The sequence below is a fragment of the Cariama cristata genome, unplaced genomic scaffold (assembly GCF_000690535.1).
Source record: "Cariama cristata isolate BGI_N322 unplaced genomic scaffold, ASM69053v1 scaffold7016, whole genome shotgun sequence".
In the NCBI taxonomy this organism is placed as follows: Eukaryota; Metazoa; Chordata; class Aves; order Cariamiformes; family Cariamidae; genus Cariama; species Cariama cristata.
Window position 1 is genome coordinate 9018 of NW_009622625.1, and position 17797 is coordinate 26814.

Consider the following 17797-nt stretch of genomic DNA (forward strand, 5'->3'; position numbering starts at 1 on the left):
TTAATTGAATACCTGACTGCATGGCATCTTAATGTAAATGCGTGTCTATATAACCAAACCCTTGCGAGGTAGGATTTATTTTATGCTAATTAGGGTTTCAGCAGAGCCTTTTATGAATAATTGCAGAGTTAAATAACTCGTCTGTCATCAATTTACACATGGCTCAGGCAGTAATGTGCATTTCCTTTCTTTCTTCTAGGAGGGGATGACCGCCGGGTCTTACTTTGGCATATGGAAGAAGCCATCCACTCAAGAGTCAAACCAGTTCAGCTGAAAGGGGAGCATCACTCTAATATCTTCTGCCTAGCTTTCAACAGTGGCAATACAAAAGTGTTCTCAGGAGGTAAGGAAGGAAGAGCACCCTGATTTCACAGGAGTTTGCATTGTGACTGCCTTAGAGTAGAAGCCATGAGCAGGATTCTACCCCACGTGAAAGATCTTTTCCATAGTCCCCTAAGGATCTGGAAGGTGTCCTTAATCAGCAGCTGAAGGTTCTTTGGGAACAGAGAATTCTTTAGCTAGCACAACATTTTCAATTTTGTCATGCTTCTCCTTTTCCCAAACCCTGGTGTAAGCACATCGTGCCTTGAGCTGTCATGAGAATCCTGGGTCCAATCTGCCCTTACTTGTGCTTCAGACTGTGGAACATGGTCTTTGTTACTCCCTCTTAGCTGTACTGAGAGCAGACCCTGGATCCTCTCTGGCACTGAAGCCTGGTGCTTGAAAATCTCTGCTGCTAGTAGCTGATCTTAATGCACTCTTAGATGGCTAATGAAGGGCTATTGCCATCTATTGGTGGATCACTTTTTCTCAGACCTCATTTCTGTCCTCACTAGATAAGTGTCTACTTTCAGAGCTATTGGCACATTGGGCTCTGATTGACCGTGATACTCTTCGTCTTTTTTTAATATAAATCCACTTTTTAACAGAAAGTTTAATTCAGTCTTTAATATAAGGAAAGTGGACATGTACTTGTTCTGGCGTAATAATCCCTAAAATTTAGGTTCATTTCACCACTTGATTTTTTTGAAGTGTTGAGGTAGGGAGGAAAACTGAATTGAGAAGAAAAAGGCACAAGACTGTCAAAATGCAGTCAATGTAATTTTCTACTGTACTTCATTTGTTGTATCTGACATGATAATAGAATGAACAGGAATTTGTATCTTTCATCAGTACATCCATTAACATACAACTAGTCGTATTTTAGGATATGAAACTACTTGGTCAGAGCCCTTCATTACCTTTCTGAACTAAGATTTGTGAACTGCAAATCAATGCTATAAATTGATTCTAAGCGCATGTGGATGGTGGAAGCTTCCCATCCTTCAACACTGTATTAAAACTACAACATTCCTTAGGAAAAAAGGCATGACAAAGCTTAAGATGATATCAAATTTTAAGGATGAAATTATTCACGCATACTTCTCAGGTGGAGAAAACCCCAAAAATACCAAATAGTGGTGCCTGTCTTCTGATTCTGGAGACTGCTGTTTGTTTTATGAGAAAGACAGCAGTCCACACTGTCTTCAAATGAATGTATCTGCCTGAGTGATTCCAATGAAATTTTAGGCTGGAGTCTGTTTTGCTTTAGTTTGAATTCAGACAAATGGAACCTTGCATGAATATTCAAGGAGTGAACTGTGCCAAATCTTGCTGGACCAGCTGTAATGGTATTTTCTCATTTCCAGCTCAACCCTCTGTCCACTGGGCCCTGCTATCAGAGGCTGCTGTTTTCACAGGAAGGGCAGCAGAGTGGTTTGACTGTACCTTGCCACTGCAGTTAAAGATTTACATCATTGATTATGGTGGATTTTTGCTAAGATGCCAGGTTAGATGAGCTGATGCACAAACTGGCCATTCTCATCTCTTTTTCCTCCTCCCCTTTGCATAAACGCACTGTGCCTCTGCCAGAAATTATTTCCATTGGAGGACTCAGGAACTTTTTCAGCTGCTCCACCAAGATTCACAGAGCTCATCTGCAAGGACTGTGAGTCTGACTCTTGGATCCCTTTTAAAGAGTCATTTTGCTGCATGGCCTAGATGTGCCATCTGTTTTGTCTCTGTCGGTAAAATGGGGCTAACTACATTTATTCACTCAACAGTGTTCTGGGAGATTCTTAAAAGGTCTGAAAGAATTGTGGGTCCTGAAATCTATTGGTCATCATTCCCCCCAAATACTGAAGTTGGAGTTGTATCCAAATGATGAAGTCAGAATACTTAAAAAACACAAACTAAAAATTAGATTATGGAAACTAGCACAAGGTGCACAGAACTCAATTAATTCTGTAAATAAAGCTGCAAACGACTAATGACTTAGGATCTGACGACCTTTCCCTAAAGCAGCTCTTGATAGCAGAGGAGAAAGGATTTTCCACTTCAGTGCAAATTGGATTGCATCCAAGGAATTTCAAAGCTCTTTGCTTTGAAGGAGCGCATGTGTAGCATGCACCACATGTAGCCATTACAAAAATGGGAGGCAGGAACTGAGTGGACAGTGTTCTGCATGTAATCTCTGGAGCAAAAAGCTGTCTCAAGATACCAAAGAAGTTTCCATCCCTGAATAATACTGTTGTCCTTTGTCCACACACAGAGAGTAGAGCAGCATTTGAAATGGAAGATCTCCTCTTAGTAAACTGCATGGACTTTTTTTTTTTTTTTGCATTTGATGTTGAACGCTCTGCAGAGGGATCTGGACAGTCTGCATCGATGGGCCGAGAACAACAGTATGAGATTCAACAAGACCAAGTGCTGAGTCCTGCACTTTGGTCACAACAACCCCACGCAACGCTACAGGCTTGGGGACGAGTGGCTGGAAAGCTGACCGGCAGAAAAAGACCTGGGGGTGTTGGTCGACAGCCGGCTGAACATGAACCGGCAGTGTGCCCAGGTGGCCAAGAAGGCCAACAACATCCTGGCCTGTATCAGAAATAGTGTGGCCAGCAGGACTAGAGAAGTGATCATCCCTTTGTACTCTGCACTGGTGAGGATGCACCTTAAATACTGTGTTCAGTTTTGGACCCCTCACTACAAGAAGGACACTGAGCTACTAGAGTGTTTCCAACGAAGAGCAACAAAGCTGGTGAAGGGCCTGGAGAAAAAGTCTTAGGAGGAACAGTTGAGGGAGCTGGGGTTGTTTAGTCTGGACGAAAGGAGGCTAAGGGGAGACCTTATCGTCCTCTACAACTACCTGAAAGGAGGTTGTAGTGAGGTGGGGGTCAGTCTCTTCTCCCCCGTAGCTAGCGATAGGACAAGAGGAAACGGTCTCAGGTTGCACCAGGGGAGGTTCAGGCTGGATATTAGGAAGAACTTCTTCACTGGAAGAGTTGTTAACCATTGGAATGGGCTCCCCAGGGAGGTGGTGGAGTCACCATCCCTGGAGGTGTTCAAAAAAACGTTTAGATGTGGCGCTTCGAGACATGGTTTAGTGGGCATGATGGCATCGGGTATATGGTTGGACTTGGTGATCTTTGAGGTCTCTTCCAACCATAATGATTCTATGTTAGGTATATGAAAAGCTGAAATAAACCTACAGGGAACTGCATTTGTTTCTGTAGAGGCCTGATGTGACAGATACGGGTTTTAGACCACCTTAACTGTGCTCCTCTGTATGTGCTCTGCAGTATTTCATCCTCACAGGTATAATTGAAGGGAATGGCAGATACTTCCTGTCTTTCTGATCGTCATAACTGCAGTTATCAAAACGAGAGAGATTATAAATGGGAAAGTTGTGTATACAATTACAACCCAGTTATTGTCAATGAAGAATGAACTCTGCTGTGTTAAACACTGCAAATGGGAATCCTGCTGGGCTGAACAGCAGTGATGTTTTCTGCAGGGATGAATCCTTACCAGAAGGAAACAAGCAGTTTGTGGTTAGATTTTTGTCACCATCTTCTCCCACACACACCAGAGAGAAGCAGTGGTTATTCCACACACCCTCTCCTTTCGTTCTTTCTTTCCTATTTTGGAGCTTGTGATGGAAGGGAAGGTTATTCCATGATGACTAGAGGCCTGAAGTCAGGCATCTAGAATGATTCTTGGGTTCATACTGTATGGAGAGTGAGGATCAGGAGTGTCTGCTGGTCGACATTCTGTCACTGGAGAAACTAGGCTACATTTTTCACTGGTGAAATACACAGGCGCCAGAGTAGTTTTACTACATATAAACCTTGCCTGTAATGTATAATGGGCAGTTTTCATTGCAATTAATGACCAAAGGACGCTTACACATAAGTGACTTGTTTATTGTACCATGGAAAAGATGAGCTACTGCAGTAATGTGAGGCTGGCATGGTTTAACTAGGAGCCTGTGCAAAGAGTAAGTGGATGTAGAAAAATCTCACACCTCATTAGTCAAAGAGAAACTTTCTCATATTTCTTCTGTTGGGTCAGAATATACATTGAAATGTGTATGGGATAAATGAAAACTGAGTCAACTGAACACTGAAGAATCATAACGTGAAACCTTGCTCCTTCTGAACCTGTGGCTTTGGTGTACATTAGGAAAGCTTCACAGCTTTATTGCAACTACAAAGGCATACTGAGCATAAAAATATGACTCTGTGGGCTCTCTGTTTTTTTCTTCTGAATTAAATGTAAATGTGTGTCTCCTTAAATACTTCTAAAGAGGAGGTGCCAAATTAGATAAATTAATATTCAGCGCAGATACTAAAAAAAATGCCCTGTTGCTTTAGCTTGAAAAACGCTGCATGAGCCAGTGGAATTACTCTGTAGCCCTGACCCTCTTAGTCTACATGCATGTGGTTAGTTTCCATTGTAATCAATGGATGGGATCAAAGAAAGGTGACGTGATTATTCGGTTCCTTGGTTTGGTTTTTGCTAATAAGAAATTACAGTGACTGTCATGTTCCTGCCTTCTCAATGGTTGCAAAATCCTGAACGCTTGACAGTGAGAAGTGGTGGCATTTGAGCTGGGAGCCCAGTGCACTTTGCTTATGGCATTCTTTTCACCTTCCATATCTTTTTATGGAGCATCCTCTGAGCAGGAAGAAAGATGTATTTGCATGAGAGTTAAAGGTGTTCTGCCACTTCATATAATACTGTGCTCTTTACTGCGAATGTCCCAAAACTCAAGCTCAACTGAACAAAGAATGGTCAGTAACACGGTTAAGTAGAATTATTGGTTGAGCAGTAGCAGATGGAATGGATTTGTGCATTTGATCATGACTGGAAATGTCACATGGAGCCTTTCACATAGCTGAGCAGAGGGCTGACCACTTGGCACCTGAACTGGTCGTCTCTCTGCTTCAGTTTTGTTTTTGAAATGGCAAATTTGAAAAAAAAAAATTACTGTTTTTTATTATTTTCACTGTAATGCTTTTTAACCACTGGAACATGATGTTAAGTGTTTATATTTCTCTTTTTAGGCAATGATGAGCAAGTTATACTCCATGATGTTGAAAGGTAAATACATGGTTTGTGTTTTCACTGCTTCAAGAGCTCCCTTAATGTCAACTCACTGGAGGCACGTTTTGTTTTAAATTAATGGTCTGGAAGAAGAGCACAGTGTTTTGATCCTGAAACATTGTTTTTATTTATCTAAATTCATATCTGGAATGAAATATTTCCCATTACCCCATATTTTTTTCAGCTGTTGGGTTCTGCATCGTTTTAACCTTGGGAAAGAGAATGGTTATTAAATACATAAGCTCTCCTACAGGCAGCATAGTAGGTTCTGAGTAGATTCAGAGCCAGATTATTTTGGCACATATACAAGTATTGTGGCACATACAGGCTTTTTGTTTTGTTTTTCAAAACACTCACCTGACTTGTATTTAAGATAGCTAGTGCTTGTCCTGCCTAACTACCTTTTAAAACTTTTGAGGGCAGCTGCCTGATTCTCCACACTAATGTGAAGCTCATTTATTTTGATACTTACTTTTTACCAAAACTGCAAAGCATCTGGGAATTAGACTTTGTGGTGCTACATCAGGCTGTTAGTCAAAATAGAATTAATACAGTAGTGGTAATGTATTAGATTGGACTTCTGTAGATATCATATCTTTTGAGCTTACCTCTTTTGAAGTAGAAAAACTATAAAGTTAAAATTCTAGTCTGTACTAATAACTTCTACAGATTTAAGCAATGAATGTTTAAATAGCATGAACTCCAGAAAAATCAAGTATAAAGAAAAAGCAGGAAGAGATATATGTAAGAGCAGAGAAATGTAAAACCTTAAATCTTTTTGAGTTGCCTGAATCCTGATTAACGTAATTTGGACAGCAATATGTCTTGCTAGGTTTGTCCAAAGCCTTTTGCATTGAACTGATCAGTGTACATCTGCCTTCCATTATACCTTATCTACTTCTTGTACAAATCTTACATGAGAGCTAAGCAAAAGTAACTTTGTCTTACTCTTCTGATTCTTTGCCAGGAATATTATGTTGTTTGATGTTTGGGTGGTTTTTTGTTTGACTTTTTGGGGGGTGAGGTTTTTTTGGGGGGGATGTGTGTTTTTTGTAGGGTTTTTTGTTTGGTTTGCAAGGGTGTTTGTTTTTGTGAGGGTTTTTTGTTTGATGTTTTGGTTTTGTTGTTGTTTTAATTAAATGTGGAGATGTCAAAATTTTAGATGCTGGCGATTCCTGTGTTCTGGCTTTTTAAACTTCTACAAGATCTTTGTCCTTGACGATTTTCTGTATAACACATTTTTTACTGTTATATGTTGCTTAGATGTTTTAACAAGTCTTTTTGCTAGGTATGTGTTTTTAATGTGTTTTTGTCAGCGGGGTGGGAGGTTAAGGTATGCTAAGTCCAGTTGTAGTGCATACAGAATTCATTCCTCCAAGGCTATTTGTGTGATCTTCTGAAAGAAACCTTGCTAGTCTGAGACACTGAATTCTGATTGATTTCTATAGAAAGTTACTCTGTGTTCTTGAATGGTCACACTTGGTCTATCAACTACTTTTTCATACTTTTAAATGGCTTTTTCCGTTACTGCTTTTTTGGTCTTTCTGTTGATGGTCCATGAGAGAGAATTAGTAGATCTGTCACTAAGAACATTGGTTGCCATGTGAGCAAAACACTGATTTTACATGGGATGTCTTTGATGGAGTTTCCATGGGGTATAGGGATTGTATACAAAGTGTATTCTCTAAAGAAATAAAGGGGTTTTGCCAGAGAAATGAAACAACCCCAGAATCTTCTGTCTTAGTATTTTAGCTTTTGGGCTCTCCATGCCACTATTTCCTCCTTCTTAAATGATCTAAAAAGTTGGGAAAAGATCGAAGAATGGACTTTTTCTTTTTTCTAATAGCTGTGGAATGACTGAAATCTAGGCACTTTCAGGGCATGTACTTTTATTTTGTTTTTTTTTTTTCTGCTTTTTCTGTCTGGAAAAAATACAGGCCTGGTCTATCCTGGAGAATCAAGAAAACTGGCTTAAAAAGCTAGCTGAAAAGTTGCCCTTTTGTGAGCTTAAGCTGAACTTTTGGATGATACAGAAGCCCGTATTAAAGAATGAACTTCTGCCTTGTTTTCCTTCTTACATTAAGTAGTAAAAATTTAGGCCACAGGTCCCAAGACCTCTTTCCTGTTACCTCGTCCCAAGCTTACTCTAATACAACATGATTTCTATAGCATCTTGCAGTTTCTGAAGCTTTTAATGTGTGGGTTTTAGTCTAAGGGTTTGTTTTGTCCTCATAGCATGACATCTTGGTCGCTCTACATGGGTATTTTGTTTTTTTACTCTAAACACAAGAGTCTTCTTACGAAGTTAGATAAACCTTGTCACTAAATCTTACAAGGTAGATAAAGCTGCAAATACTTTGCATTTTAAAACAACAGCGAAAGAAGGAAGAATGATAATATTGTGTGTCTCTTTTCCAGCACTGAGACCTTAGATGTGTTTGCCCATGAAGATGCAGTGTACGGCCTTTCGGTGAGCCCAGTAAATGACAATATCTTTGCCAGTTCATCAGATGATGGCCGGGTTCTTATTTGGGACATCCGAGAGTCTTCCCATGGAGGTGAGATCTCTAGATGGAAAACATCATTGATTTAGGAAGAATTTTGGCAAGGCAGGGAAAGGAAAAGTTACGTTTATCTGGGACAATCGACACAAGAGAGTGTTGAAGAAAGGTGAAAGTGAGGCATAATTCTTGTGGGTGGTGATAGGCAAGCCCTCGTCTTTACGGTTCAGTGTTCCTGTCTTAAATGACTTCATCCAGCATGTAGTACAAGCTAGCATAGAACTTGGTATGAATAGGTTTTAACTTGAGTAAAGAAGCAGTGGAGGAAATGTTTCTTCAATAAAAATGTCTTGCTAAACTTGAAATCTGTTATGAATGTGAATTTTTTGTTTTGTTTTTGTCTATAACCTGGGATGAAAAATTTTTGGACATTTAGAAAGCTGTTATTTTGATTTGAATAATTTTGCAAAGCTCTCTATATACTTCCCTGTGACACTGAGAATTGTTCTTACGCATAAAGTTTTCTAGTTGTGTGGAAACTTAAGAGTCCTTATGTGATAACAAGGAAGTTGAATTATTACTTCAATCTTTGTTTTCTAAAACAGAACTGAATACTGTTGATTTATGTAACAAACCTGCAGCTTCTCAAAACACTACAATCTGTGTTTTTACAGCTGCAGTTTTAAGGCTGAAGAATCTCAGTTTAGAACTGTAGTTACGTAAATTTGGAGAGGAATACTTCAGTAACTGAATGTCAGTATATGAATACTTAAATAATGCTTCAGTAAATGAAGTTGTGAGTTAACTCCATCCGAAAGAACACAAGTCTGAGAACTTAAAACTGAGCAATCTGCAGGGGTACAGAATCTGGTTCTCTTCCTTCATAGCTATAATAAACTTTTATCTTTTTTTGTAAGCTTATTAAATACAATTGCCTGAACTCATAGTTTATAGTGGTCTTACAGGAAAATTGTTTATGGCACTGAAATCCAGCTTATGTATTTTGTGGCAATTTGTACACATTTGATGTCATGTTAAAGTTGCTGTTTAACTGAATTAGCTTTTTCCATACCTAGTGAATTTGATAACTTTTCTAGACTGTGATTCTGTTCTTTTTTGACTAGGAAACGAAAACTGAAACAAGACATACTTTGTAGTTTCATAGGAGTCTTTTAGAGCCACTAGTATCGTGAGGGCTTTATTGAATGTGAGTAACCAGAATTAGGTCTTTCTTGATAAGCCCCACCCGAATACTCAGAGTAGATTGCTTATTGATGCCCTCCCTACCCAGGCCTATAGCCTTTGTATAAATAAAAATTAAATATACTAGCACTGCATTCAATTTTCAGTAGTTTGATTCTTACTGTAAATTCTGATTCTCTTGTACAATTGTAATACCCCTTATCTCTTTCCCATCTGGTAACTTTATTAAAACATTCTGAAAAACAATGCACACACTAAGTGTATGTATATCACAGACTTTAATAAAAATATCTGGAATGTCTCTTCTCTGACTTTGAGGAGCTCGTTAATAACCTTCCTCTTGCTCAGAAGTCCCTTACTAGCACAGTGAACTGTTGTCTTCCTTCAGACAGTTTCTCACCCCATGCAACTCCCTTTGCTAATCCCAACTGCCTGTAGCTAAACTTGATACTATACCACACGTGAATTTAATCCTCATTAGATCTACCACTTTTCCCCTGTATAGGAAGTCGGTTACTTTATCAAAGAAAGAGATCAAATTAGTCTGATATGACTAATTCACCTTTGGTAAATCCAAGTGTCACTTCATCCCTGTTTTTCTGTTTTCATAATATCCAAGTGATAAGACCAGACACTGAATATGGCTTCCAAATTAGAAATGGTGAAATGCTCCTCTTTTGCCTTCTGATCTCTACACCACAAAAATCTGTTTCTGTTATGAGAGCTACTTCTTGCTGACAGTGGATGTCAACAGTCAGTGGGACTGGATGCTTAAATGCATCTGTATGAATCTGCTCAGTATTATAAGCTAACGTCCAATCTGATCTGAATTTCTGAAATTGTATGAAATGAAGTTTGTCCTTCTTTGTTGTAGTTAAACCTTGCTACTGCTTTTACTGTTGCTGAGACTTTGAATGAGAAGGCTGCACCAGTGAAAATGGAGTGAAGAAGTGTTGGCTGTGGTACATTTGAGGCTTTTTTGGAGTAGTGTCTCAAGTTCTCTGAATTTTAAGTGAAGGGCTTTTGCATGCTTATATAGGAGTCCTGAGTCAGCATTTATATGTGACCCCTGCCAATGTTTACTACAATATAATGCTTGTCACTGGAGTAATCTGCTTTCATGGGAATAGGCACTATGCCTGGTAGTGTGAGTATAGTTAGTTACTCTGAGTGGCCAGCTCATTATAATCTTGCAAATAACCTCCTAGTTTAAAATAATGCATTAAAAGAAGCTGGAAAAAGCATTTCATTCCCCTTCTGTTTCTCCCTGTCTTTCACTGCAGAGTGATTTGTGCAGTAATTTTTATAAACTTATTTTTGATTTTTGTTAGATGTGGTGTTGAGCTTGTCCCTTGAAAAACATTTTCATACTCCAGTGTGTAAGAGCTACAATTGTGAATAAGCATAAAGAACAATAAAAAAGTAATCCCCCTACTTGTCATTAAAGTGACTTAGTGCCTCATTAGTTTAGCTCCTGTGATCTCTCTTTGACAGGCTGAAAGGCAACTTTTGATATCTTAGAAGAAACCTGTGGTACTCCAGGCCAGGCTATTTATAATAAAGGTGTTAAGGAAAACACCAGTAATTAGTGACAGTGATTTGACTACACAGACATAGACAAATTAAAAGTTTATTTTAAAAAACAACTCCTTTATTTGGCAATCGGATGTTGCTTGTCTCTCCGCTCAGCTAATATAGGCCATTACTTCTCAGTGGCGGCTGCCATTTTAATAACACAGCCTTTTATGTCCCAGCAGGGATCTGATTTGATGATGCAAATGTAGAAGGTCAGTTTTGGTGTTAAACCTTACTTGAAACTGGCGGCAGACCAACAGCAATTTAAAGCCTTTGGGCAGGCTGGCAGAACAAAAGTTTGCTCCTGTTATTCCCTTTACCTCTGCCTCCTGTGACAATTAAAAGTACCAGGGAGCTTCAGCCGTGGTCAGAAACCTTTGTTTTGATGACTGCTAAATGAACGCTAAAAAGGGAAGTCCCTGTGTCAAAAAGCTTGTAATAGAGCATAAGAGGAAGACACACAGGGGGCAGGACAAGTAAATGTTAATTCTGTCTCAGTTGCTGGATGGGCAATAGTTTCAGAGAGTATTGGGAATTTGGGAGGGTTGTTTGTTTAACCATGTTTTATAAGTCTTAATGAGGGATACAAGGAAAGGAAGGTATCTTTGGAGGTGCTTCTGGGGCTAAAGGTACTGCACACAGTGGCTCAAATAAGGTCAGTAACAGAGTCTGCCACGCATGCGAGCAACACAGTGATTGCATCAAAGCAAACAGTGAATGGAAGAGTCTGGCATAGTCTCTGGCTCAAAATAGGCATTGATTCTGGTTTCTTATTTGAGTGAAAGAGTGGCAGCATGCCACAAAAGATACACACAACAAAGAGAGTTAAACTGTGCCTAAAGCCATAAAGCTAGCAGAAAGATACAGAGAAGGATGACAGAGTCAAGACTTTCTCCCGCTCTTCATGGAGGCAGCATTTTGACAGAATGAATAGGGCAGAGTAGCAGACTAAACAGCCTTGTTACACTGATCAAGATGAGAGGGAGAGGGTCTGGATGAGCGTGTTTAACTCTGCGTGAACAGCAAAAGCCAACTGTTAACACTTTTTGTACAAGAGAAGCACCCTTCTTGTCTATGTGTACAGCACTTAAGAGTTGGCAGGCCTCTTTTCGCCAGGGTTGGCGGCTTGCTTTGAGCTGAGTTCCATACAAACTCCATTTCACTCTTTGTAATATTATTCTCCCATATGAGCAGTTGCTGCTACATTTGCAGCTTGGGTGATCATTGATGGCTGTGGAAGCTTCTAGCCACATATTGCTAGGAAGCCTTCAGAAGCAGCTCCCCCTGCCTGTGTGTAGTCCTTATTAGATGACCATTTGATCATGAACCTTAAGAAGATTCAAATACTTGATCTTTGAATGGCTAGTTTTAAATTCTGATAACCTTACATAAGCAAAATGGTGTCTTGAAATCTGGTGTCTGTCCTTTTCCATATTTAGACAAAGTTAATGTATGTGTGGGTGGATTTTAAAACCTCAGGTTTTATATTGCTTTGGATGTGTCAGCTTGAGAAATGGTTTGAACACGTCTCCGTATCTTCAGATCTTGTTATGCTGTTTCCATATTAAGCCGCCAAACTCATTGCATTGAACATTTGTATGCATTGTTTGTTCTTATGTCTGAAATCTCAACTTTTTCAACAGAGCCCTTCTGCTTGGCACACTATCCGTCAGCCTTTCACAGTGTGATGTTTAATCCAGTAGAACCCAGATTACTGGCGACTGCCAACTCTAAAGAAGGTGTGGGACTCTGGGATATTCGTAAACCTCAGAGGTATGATCTGGCTGTTCTTGTCTTATGCTGTGCTATTTCTTTCCCTTGAGAGGTGATGGCATACCACTCTTTTTTTTTTTTTAAGTCAGAACTTACGATGGTAAGAAGAGATGCAGAACAAAGTTAACAGCAATGTTAGTAATGCTGAATTAAATTATTTTGCATAATTAACATTCTGCTTCATACGTACAATCTGATTTGATTTAAAATGGGGCTAGATCTTCAATGTTAAGGTTCGTGATTATTTGGAAGCCTGCCTGGCCTCACCACTGCAGATTAACCTGGATGTTGTGTCAAGTTCTCATTATATTTAGCACTGGCTTACTAATACTGGAAGAAGCCATGGTGGGCACTGCCTGGTTTACAGTTTGTTTTTTCTATGCAGCTCAGTTTTGAGTGGCTGGCTGGAGACTGTGGTCAAGGCAGCTGTTTGTTCAGTGCTTAAGAGTTTTATATGACATCCTGGATAATATAGACACCTGGATAATCAGTTTGGCTGCATAATGTGCTTCCAGATTTGCATAGGATTTTAAACAAATGAAGAGAATAAGTTTGCAGCATGAAGTTTGGTTAGACTGGGCTCTAAAGTGGACATATGCGATGTCTGATACCAGACTTCGGCATGCATGAGAGATTAAGCTTCTGTCGAACTCTTTTTCAGTCTTTCAGATTTGAAAGAAATTTCCTTTTTTTATCATAATAATCAGAAAAATAATTTGAGCACCTCAAGTAAATGTTTCACCCCCTCCAACTTTCATGTTTACATGTTTCCAGTTATAAATCTAAGTGTAGAAAGGATAATTTCAAAAAAGTGGAAAGAGGGGAAAACAGGTAGTACTTGTTTTACGGTGCAGTAGCCTCGGCTATTTTAAAATCTTCTGTAGTGTACACTTTACTCTCGCCTTATTGGTGAGTTTCTTGGCGTATCTAGAAGTGCACAGCACTAAAAGTTCTTCTTTGCTTTTTCTGTCTGTACAGTACAAACCCATCTTACATGAAATTAATTGTAATTGGGTTAAAAAAATTCTAAAATGTTTAGACATCCATTACAATAGCAACCAAATTATAGTTTCAGGAGGGTTTATTAAATTGTAAACATTAATGGTTTGAATTGATTTTTATTTTTAAGCTTGAATCAGAATTTGCTTGCTGGTGCTGGCGGCTCTAGAGCTCAATCACGTTTGTAAAGTTTGCCAGAGCCCTTGTTGGCAGCTGTTGTACAGTCTGCTATTAAATTTAGGTTTGATAACATTTAACTGGAAGGGAGTTAGGAAATTGCCTAAGCTATCTTCTCTTATCCCTGTCAAACTCTTTGTGTCTAGGTTTTAGTAAGTAACTTTCTAACATCAAACTAACTTCATCATTTACTGGATAGAGGGAGAGAAATACAAGATGTTAGGGTTATTTTGCTCTTACAAAACATGTTTCTTCTTTGGTTTTGTTTTTTGTTTCCATAAAATTGCTGTCATTGTAACTTCAGTTCATGCCTGTTTTTCCCTTGTGAACTAGTATGGACAAAATTGGCTTCCTCTTTCCAGGCCAGCTGGCCTCATACTGGTTTTGCAGGATTTTGTGTTTTTCAGCTTCAATTTTGTGATTTAAGAACTTCCGCAGGTTCAGTTGGTCTTGTTTTTGAAAAGGAGTTACACCAAAACATTTCTCTACGATGTTTATTCTCAGAGTGTGAATATAGAAGGAATGATGTTGGTAGAGTGGTATGGCTTATATCAACAGAAATTCTATAGGGGTGCAAAATTTAGATGAAGTCATTCACTTGGGTAGCAAACTGAAATGGGATCACCCTGTGTAGCTGGAAAGGTTGTACAAGGCTAAGGAAGTGTCCAAAGAAGGGCAACAAAGCTGCTGAAGGGCCTAGAGCACAAGTCTGATGGGGAGCGGCTGAGGGAGCTGGGGGTGTTTAGTCTGGAGAAAAGGGGGCTGAGAGGAGACCTTACTGCTCTCTACAACTACCTGAAAGGAGGTTGTAGTGAGGCGGGAGGTCAGTCTCTTCCCCCACTTCTCCCAAGTAACAAGTGATAGATGAGAAGAAATGGCCTCAGGTTACACCAGGGGAGGTTTAGATTGGGTATTAGGAAAAATTTCTTCACTGAAAGGGTTGTCAAGCACTGGAACAGGCTGCCCAGGGAAGTGGTGGACTCCTCATCCCTGGAGGTATTTAAAAGACGTGTAGATGTGGTGCTTAGGGGTGTGGTATAGTGGTGGACTTGGCAGTGTTAGGTCAATGGTTGGACTTGATGATCTTAAAGGTCTTTTCCAAACTAAATGATTCTATGATTTCTGTTCTAAGTATCACTAAGGATACAAGCATTGACACTGATAAATGCAGGAGCAGATTACTTGAGTAAGGAATTCTCCTCTTAGAAATTTTAACAGCTGTTTTCTAATAGCAGAGATAGTGCCTTTTTCTTATTGTTAGTTATCCTCATTAAGGGTTTGATCTCCAACTGTTTCTCAGCTTATAAGTGAAAGTATTGATGAGCTGTTGCTTGGAGTGGTACCGGCTATCAGGTCATGGAAACTCAAATCTCCAGTCTAGATGCTCTCTTGCCTTCTTAGTCTTAACCACAAGGCAGAGTGCTTGCTGTCAGCTTGCTGCGGGCTACTGTGTGTATATGGGATGATAGTCTGTGCTCACACATTTTTAGCTCTATTGTGGCATTGTTCTTTCTAATGCCAAATATAAAATAGCTATAATGGAATTTAATTGGTAATGCTTCTTGGCAAGTATTTCATATTTCTCCAGGTTTAGCACCAGTATGAAAGACTTAATAACCTTTGAGAAATCTGAATTCTACAGTCTTTTTTTGAATGATGAAAGGAGAGGGGAAAGGGTTTCTTATGTTACAACCTCTGGATCATCTTGAAGGCCTTGAATAAATTGAATTGGTGGAAGCTTGTACATTTGCATCTGATGGACAGGAGCTACCCTTTTCTGGTCCTCATCTGATCAAAGTAAATCTTTCCAATTAAAAAGCTAAACAGTGATGATTAAACATCATACCTTGCAACTACAGTGCTGAAATTCTGAGGTGGATAGATCACACCACTTTTTCCTGCTTAGGGGAGTGTGTGAAACACCCATACTGTGCAGCTGGATGTACACTGCGTATACCATGTAGCTCTTCCCTTAAGCACTGAATGTGAAGTGTTTGCACCTCCTAGGTGTGGTGCATTGTGTAAAGTAGACACATGCTTCCCACCTGCAGCTCGCTCCTCCCAGGGAACTCAGAAACAGGAAAGTGAATAGTAAGAGACAGACTGCTCCTCACAGAGTATATGGTGTTGGCTGGTATTTAGAGTCTCAGACTTGGTTTGAGCAAGCTGTAACTGAAATGAATGCAGGTGATAAGTCTGCTTTCAGCTGCCATTTTTCTGGGGCAGCCATCAGCTTTCTTCCTTTGCTTGATCAGAGATGTTCCCAAAATACAGTGAGAAGGATATGCTTGGCTGAGGGAAAGAAAACGGCCTAAAGCACTCTGCTGCCATTGCCGATTATTCCCAGGAAACTCTCAGGGAAGAAGACTCTTCAGAGTGAGCTGTGTCCTACTGGTGGGCTGCCAGAGCCGCAGTCCCTCATATTTAAATAAATTAGACTGGATTTTTAGTCTTATTAAAGTAACAGAGCATTTGCCAAAACTCCCACTGATCTTTGCAGATCTAGTTTGCTAATCTAGAAATACGGAACTTGATTTTTAATGTATTTGGGGCCAATTCACTTTGTCTTATGAGGAAACAGTTTAATTAATTCGTAGATCAGTTAAGATATGATCCTTGTTCCAGCGAGGAAGTGGAAACCAGAATTTAGATTTTCATCTGTGGGTTTCAGTTTGTTACAGTCTCTTCTGGGAAAAGACACTGTGAACTTAATTATCAGAACAGAAAAAAGTTTTTTGTTAAGGATGAAGTAATCTACATAATGCTGTAAGTATTTGTGATAGACCTTACATAGAACTGAAGTTAGTATGTGTATGTGGTGGAGTTTGTGTATATTTTCCATATTCTTATTAATAATAAAGGACCCAAAGTGTAGTTGCAGGTAAGATGTGTGCCAAAAGCATTTTGCCTGATGAATTTTATAGGCAGAATGGGTTAAACAGCCTTGAAGTTCTCCATAATCCTGGGATAAACAGGAAGCTGCCTGTGTAACTTGCATGCCAGAACACTAGCACCGCGAAGAAGGGCTTACTGCATCAGCTGCTTTCCTCATTGTCAAAAAAGTCTGCTAATGCTGGAAATGCTTGCTTCTCCGTAGGTTTGTAGCTCTCTTTTATACTGTCATCACTATCCAAGAAAATGTAATGCTGCCTGAGGTGTAGGAAGGATGAGGGAATAGAGGCTTTTAGGGGATACAATGTGGAAGTATTAACTTGCTGGGATTGTTGAATAGCACAATATGTAACTATAGTATAAAATTGCTAGGTCTGTCTATTCCTTCCCTAGCCTACGTTTTTATTTCCATTACTGCACATGAAGTTCACTTGTGAGGGACTTTACTTTATGCCATGAACTGTCAAGGGAAATTCCTCCATTCCTTCAGTATTGATGTAATCCTTCATAATACTGTGACCATCGTGGGAGTTTTTCAGTCCTATTGTTGTACCTGTGGTACTAGCAGAAATGACTAGATCAGGTAAACTGTTACAATGTGTGGTAGCGGGGTTTTGATTAGGGATCGAATGGGTAAAAAGAAGGGGAGGAAGTGTGGATGCTTTTATATGTTTGCTGTGGTTTGCCAAAAACACTAACTTCCAGTGGGTTAAGCAGGGTTGCAGCACTCCTCCAATATGGGAAGAGTGAAGTGATTTTATGTAGTTAATAATTTGCTGCTAGTATAACACCTCATGTAAAACTCATTTCCCCCGACTACTGTCCTGTTCTGTGTCAGTTCACAGATGGAGGCAGTTAAACTGATGCAACCACCACTTGGTTTGCTTCATAACTGGAGACTTTTCTGGGGAATCTTGCTGCTGCTCCCCTGCAAAATCCAGAAAGCAAGTAAAAAGCCTGGAATTCCAAAGCCTAGTTGTTTGTAGCCAATAGCAGTACTGTAGCTAGCAACACCTTCACATAACATGTATTACAGCCAACAGCACTGGTGCGATAATACTCTTTGCCAATACAGGTGAGGTTTGATAAGCCCACAGGATTCAGCTGGCCTTCACTCATTTGAAGAGGATTAGGCTTAATGCTGAATTCCTGGTTTTAATCAGCAGAGGCTCCTCAGGTGAGGTATAGTTTAACTTTGTTCAGCTTGATGATGCACTGTCAGAAAAGTGGTGAGTTGCTGTTAACTTCTG

The 17797-nt window shown here is 39.6% G+C and overlaps 1 protein-coding gene across 1 annotated transcript in view; it reads left to right on the forward strand.

Annotated features, from left to right (window-relative positions):
- Positions 1-199: 199 nt before the first annotated feature.
- Positions 200-17797, forward strand: part of LOC104163394 (DDB1- and CUL4-associated factor 5-like) — a gene marked incomplete at both ends in the record, with an annotated part of 46652 nt that continues 29054 nt past the window's right edge. Inside the window, 4 exons of the mRNA XM_009702397.1 lie at positions 200-343; positions 5388-5424; positions 7846-7985; positions 12350-12479. Of these exons, the coding sequence (XP_009700699.1) occupies positions 200-343; positions 5388-5424; positions 7846-7985; positions 12350-12479 (451 nt within the window). The remainder of the gene's footprint in view (positions 344-5387; positions 5425-7845; positions 7986-12349; positions 12480-17797) is intronic.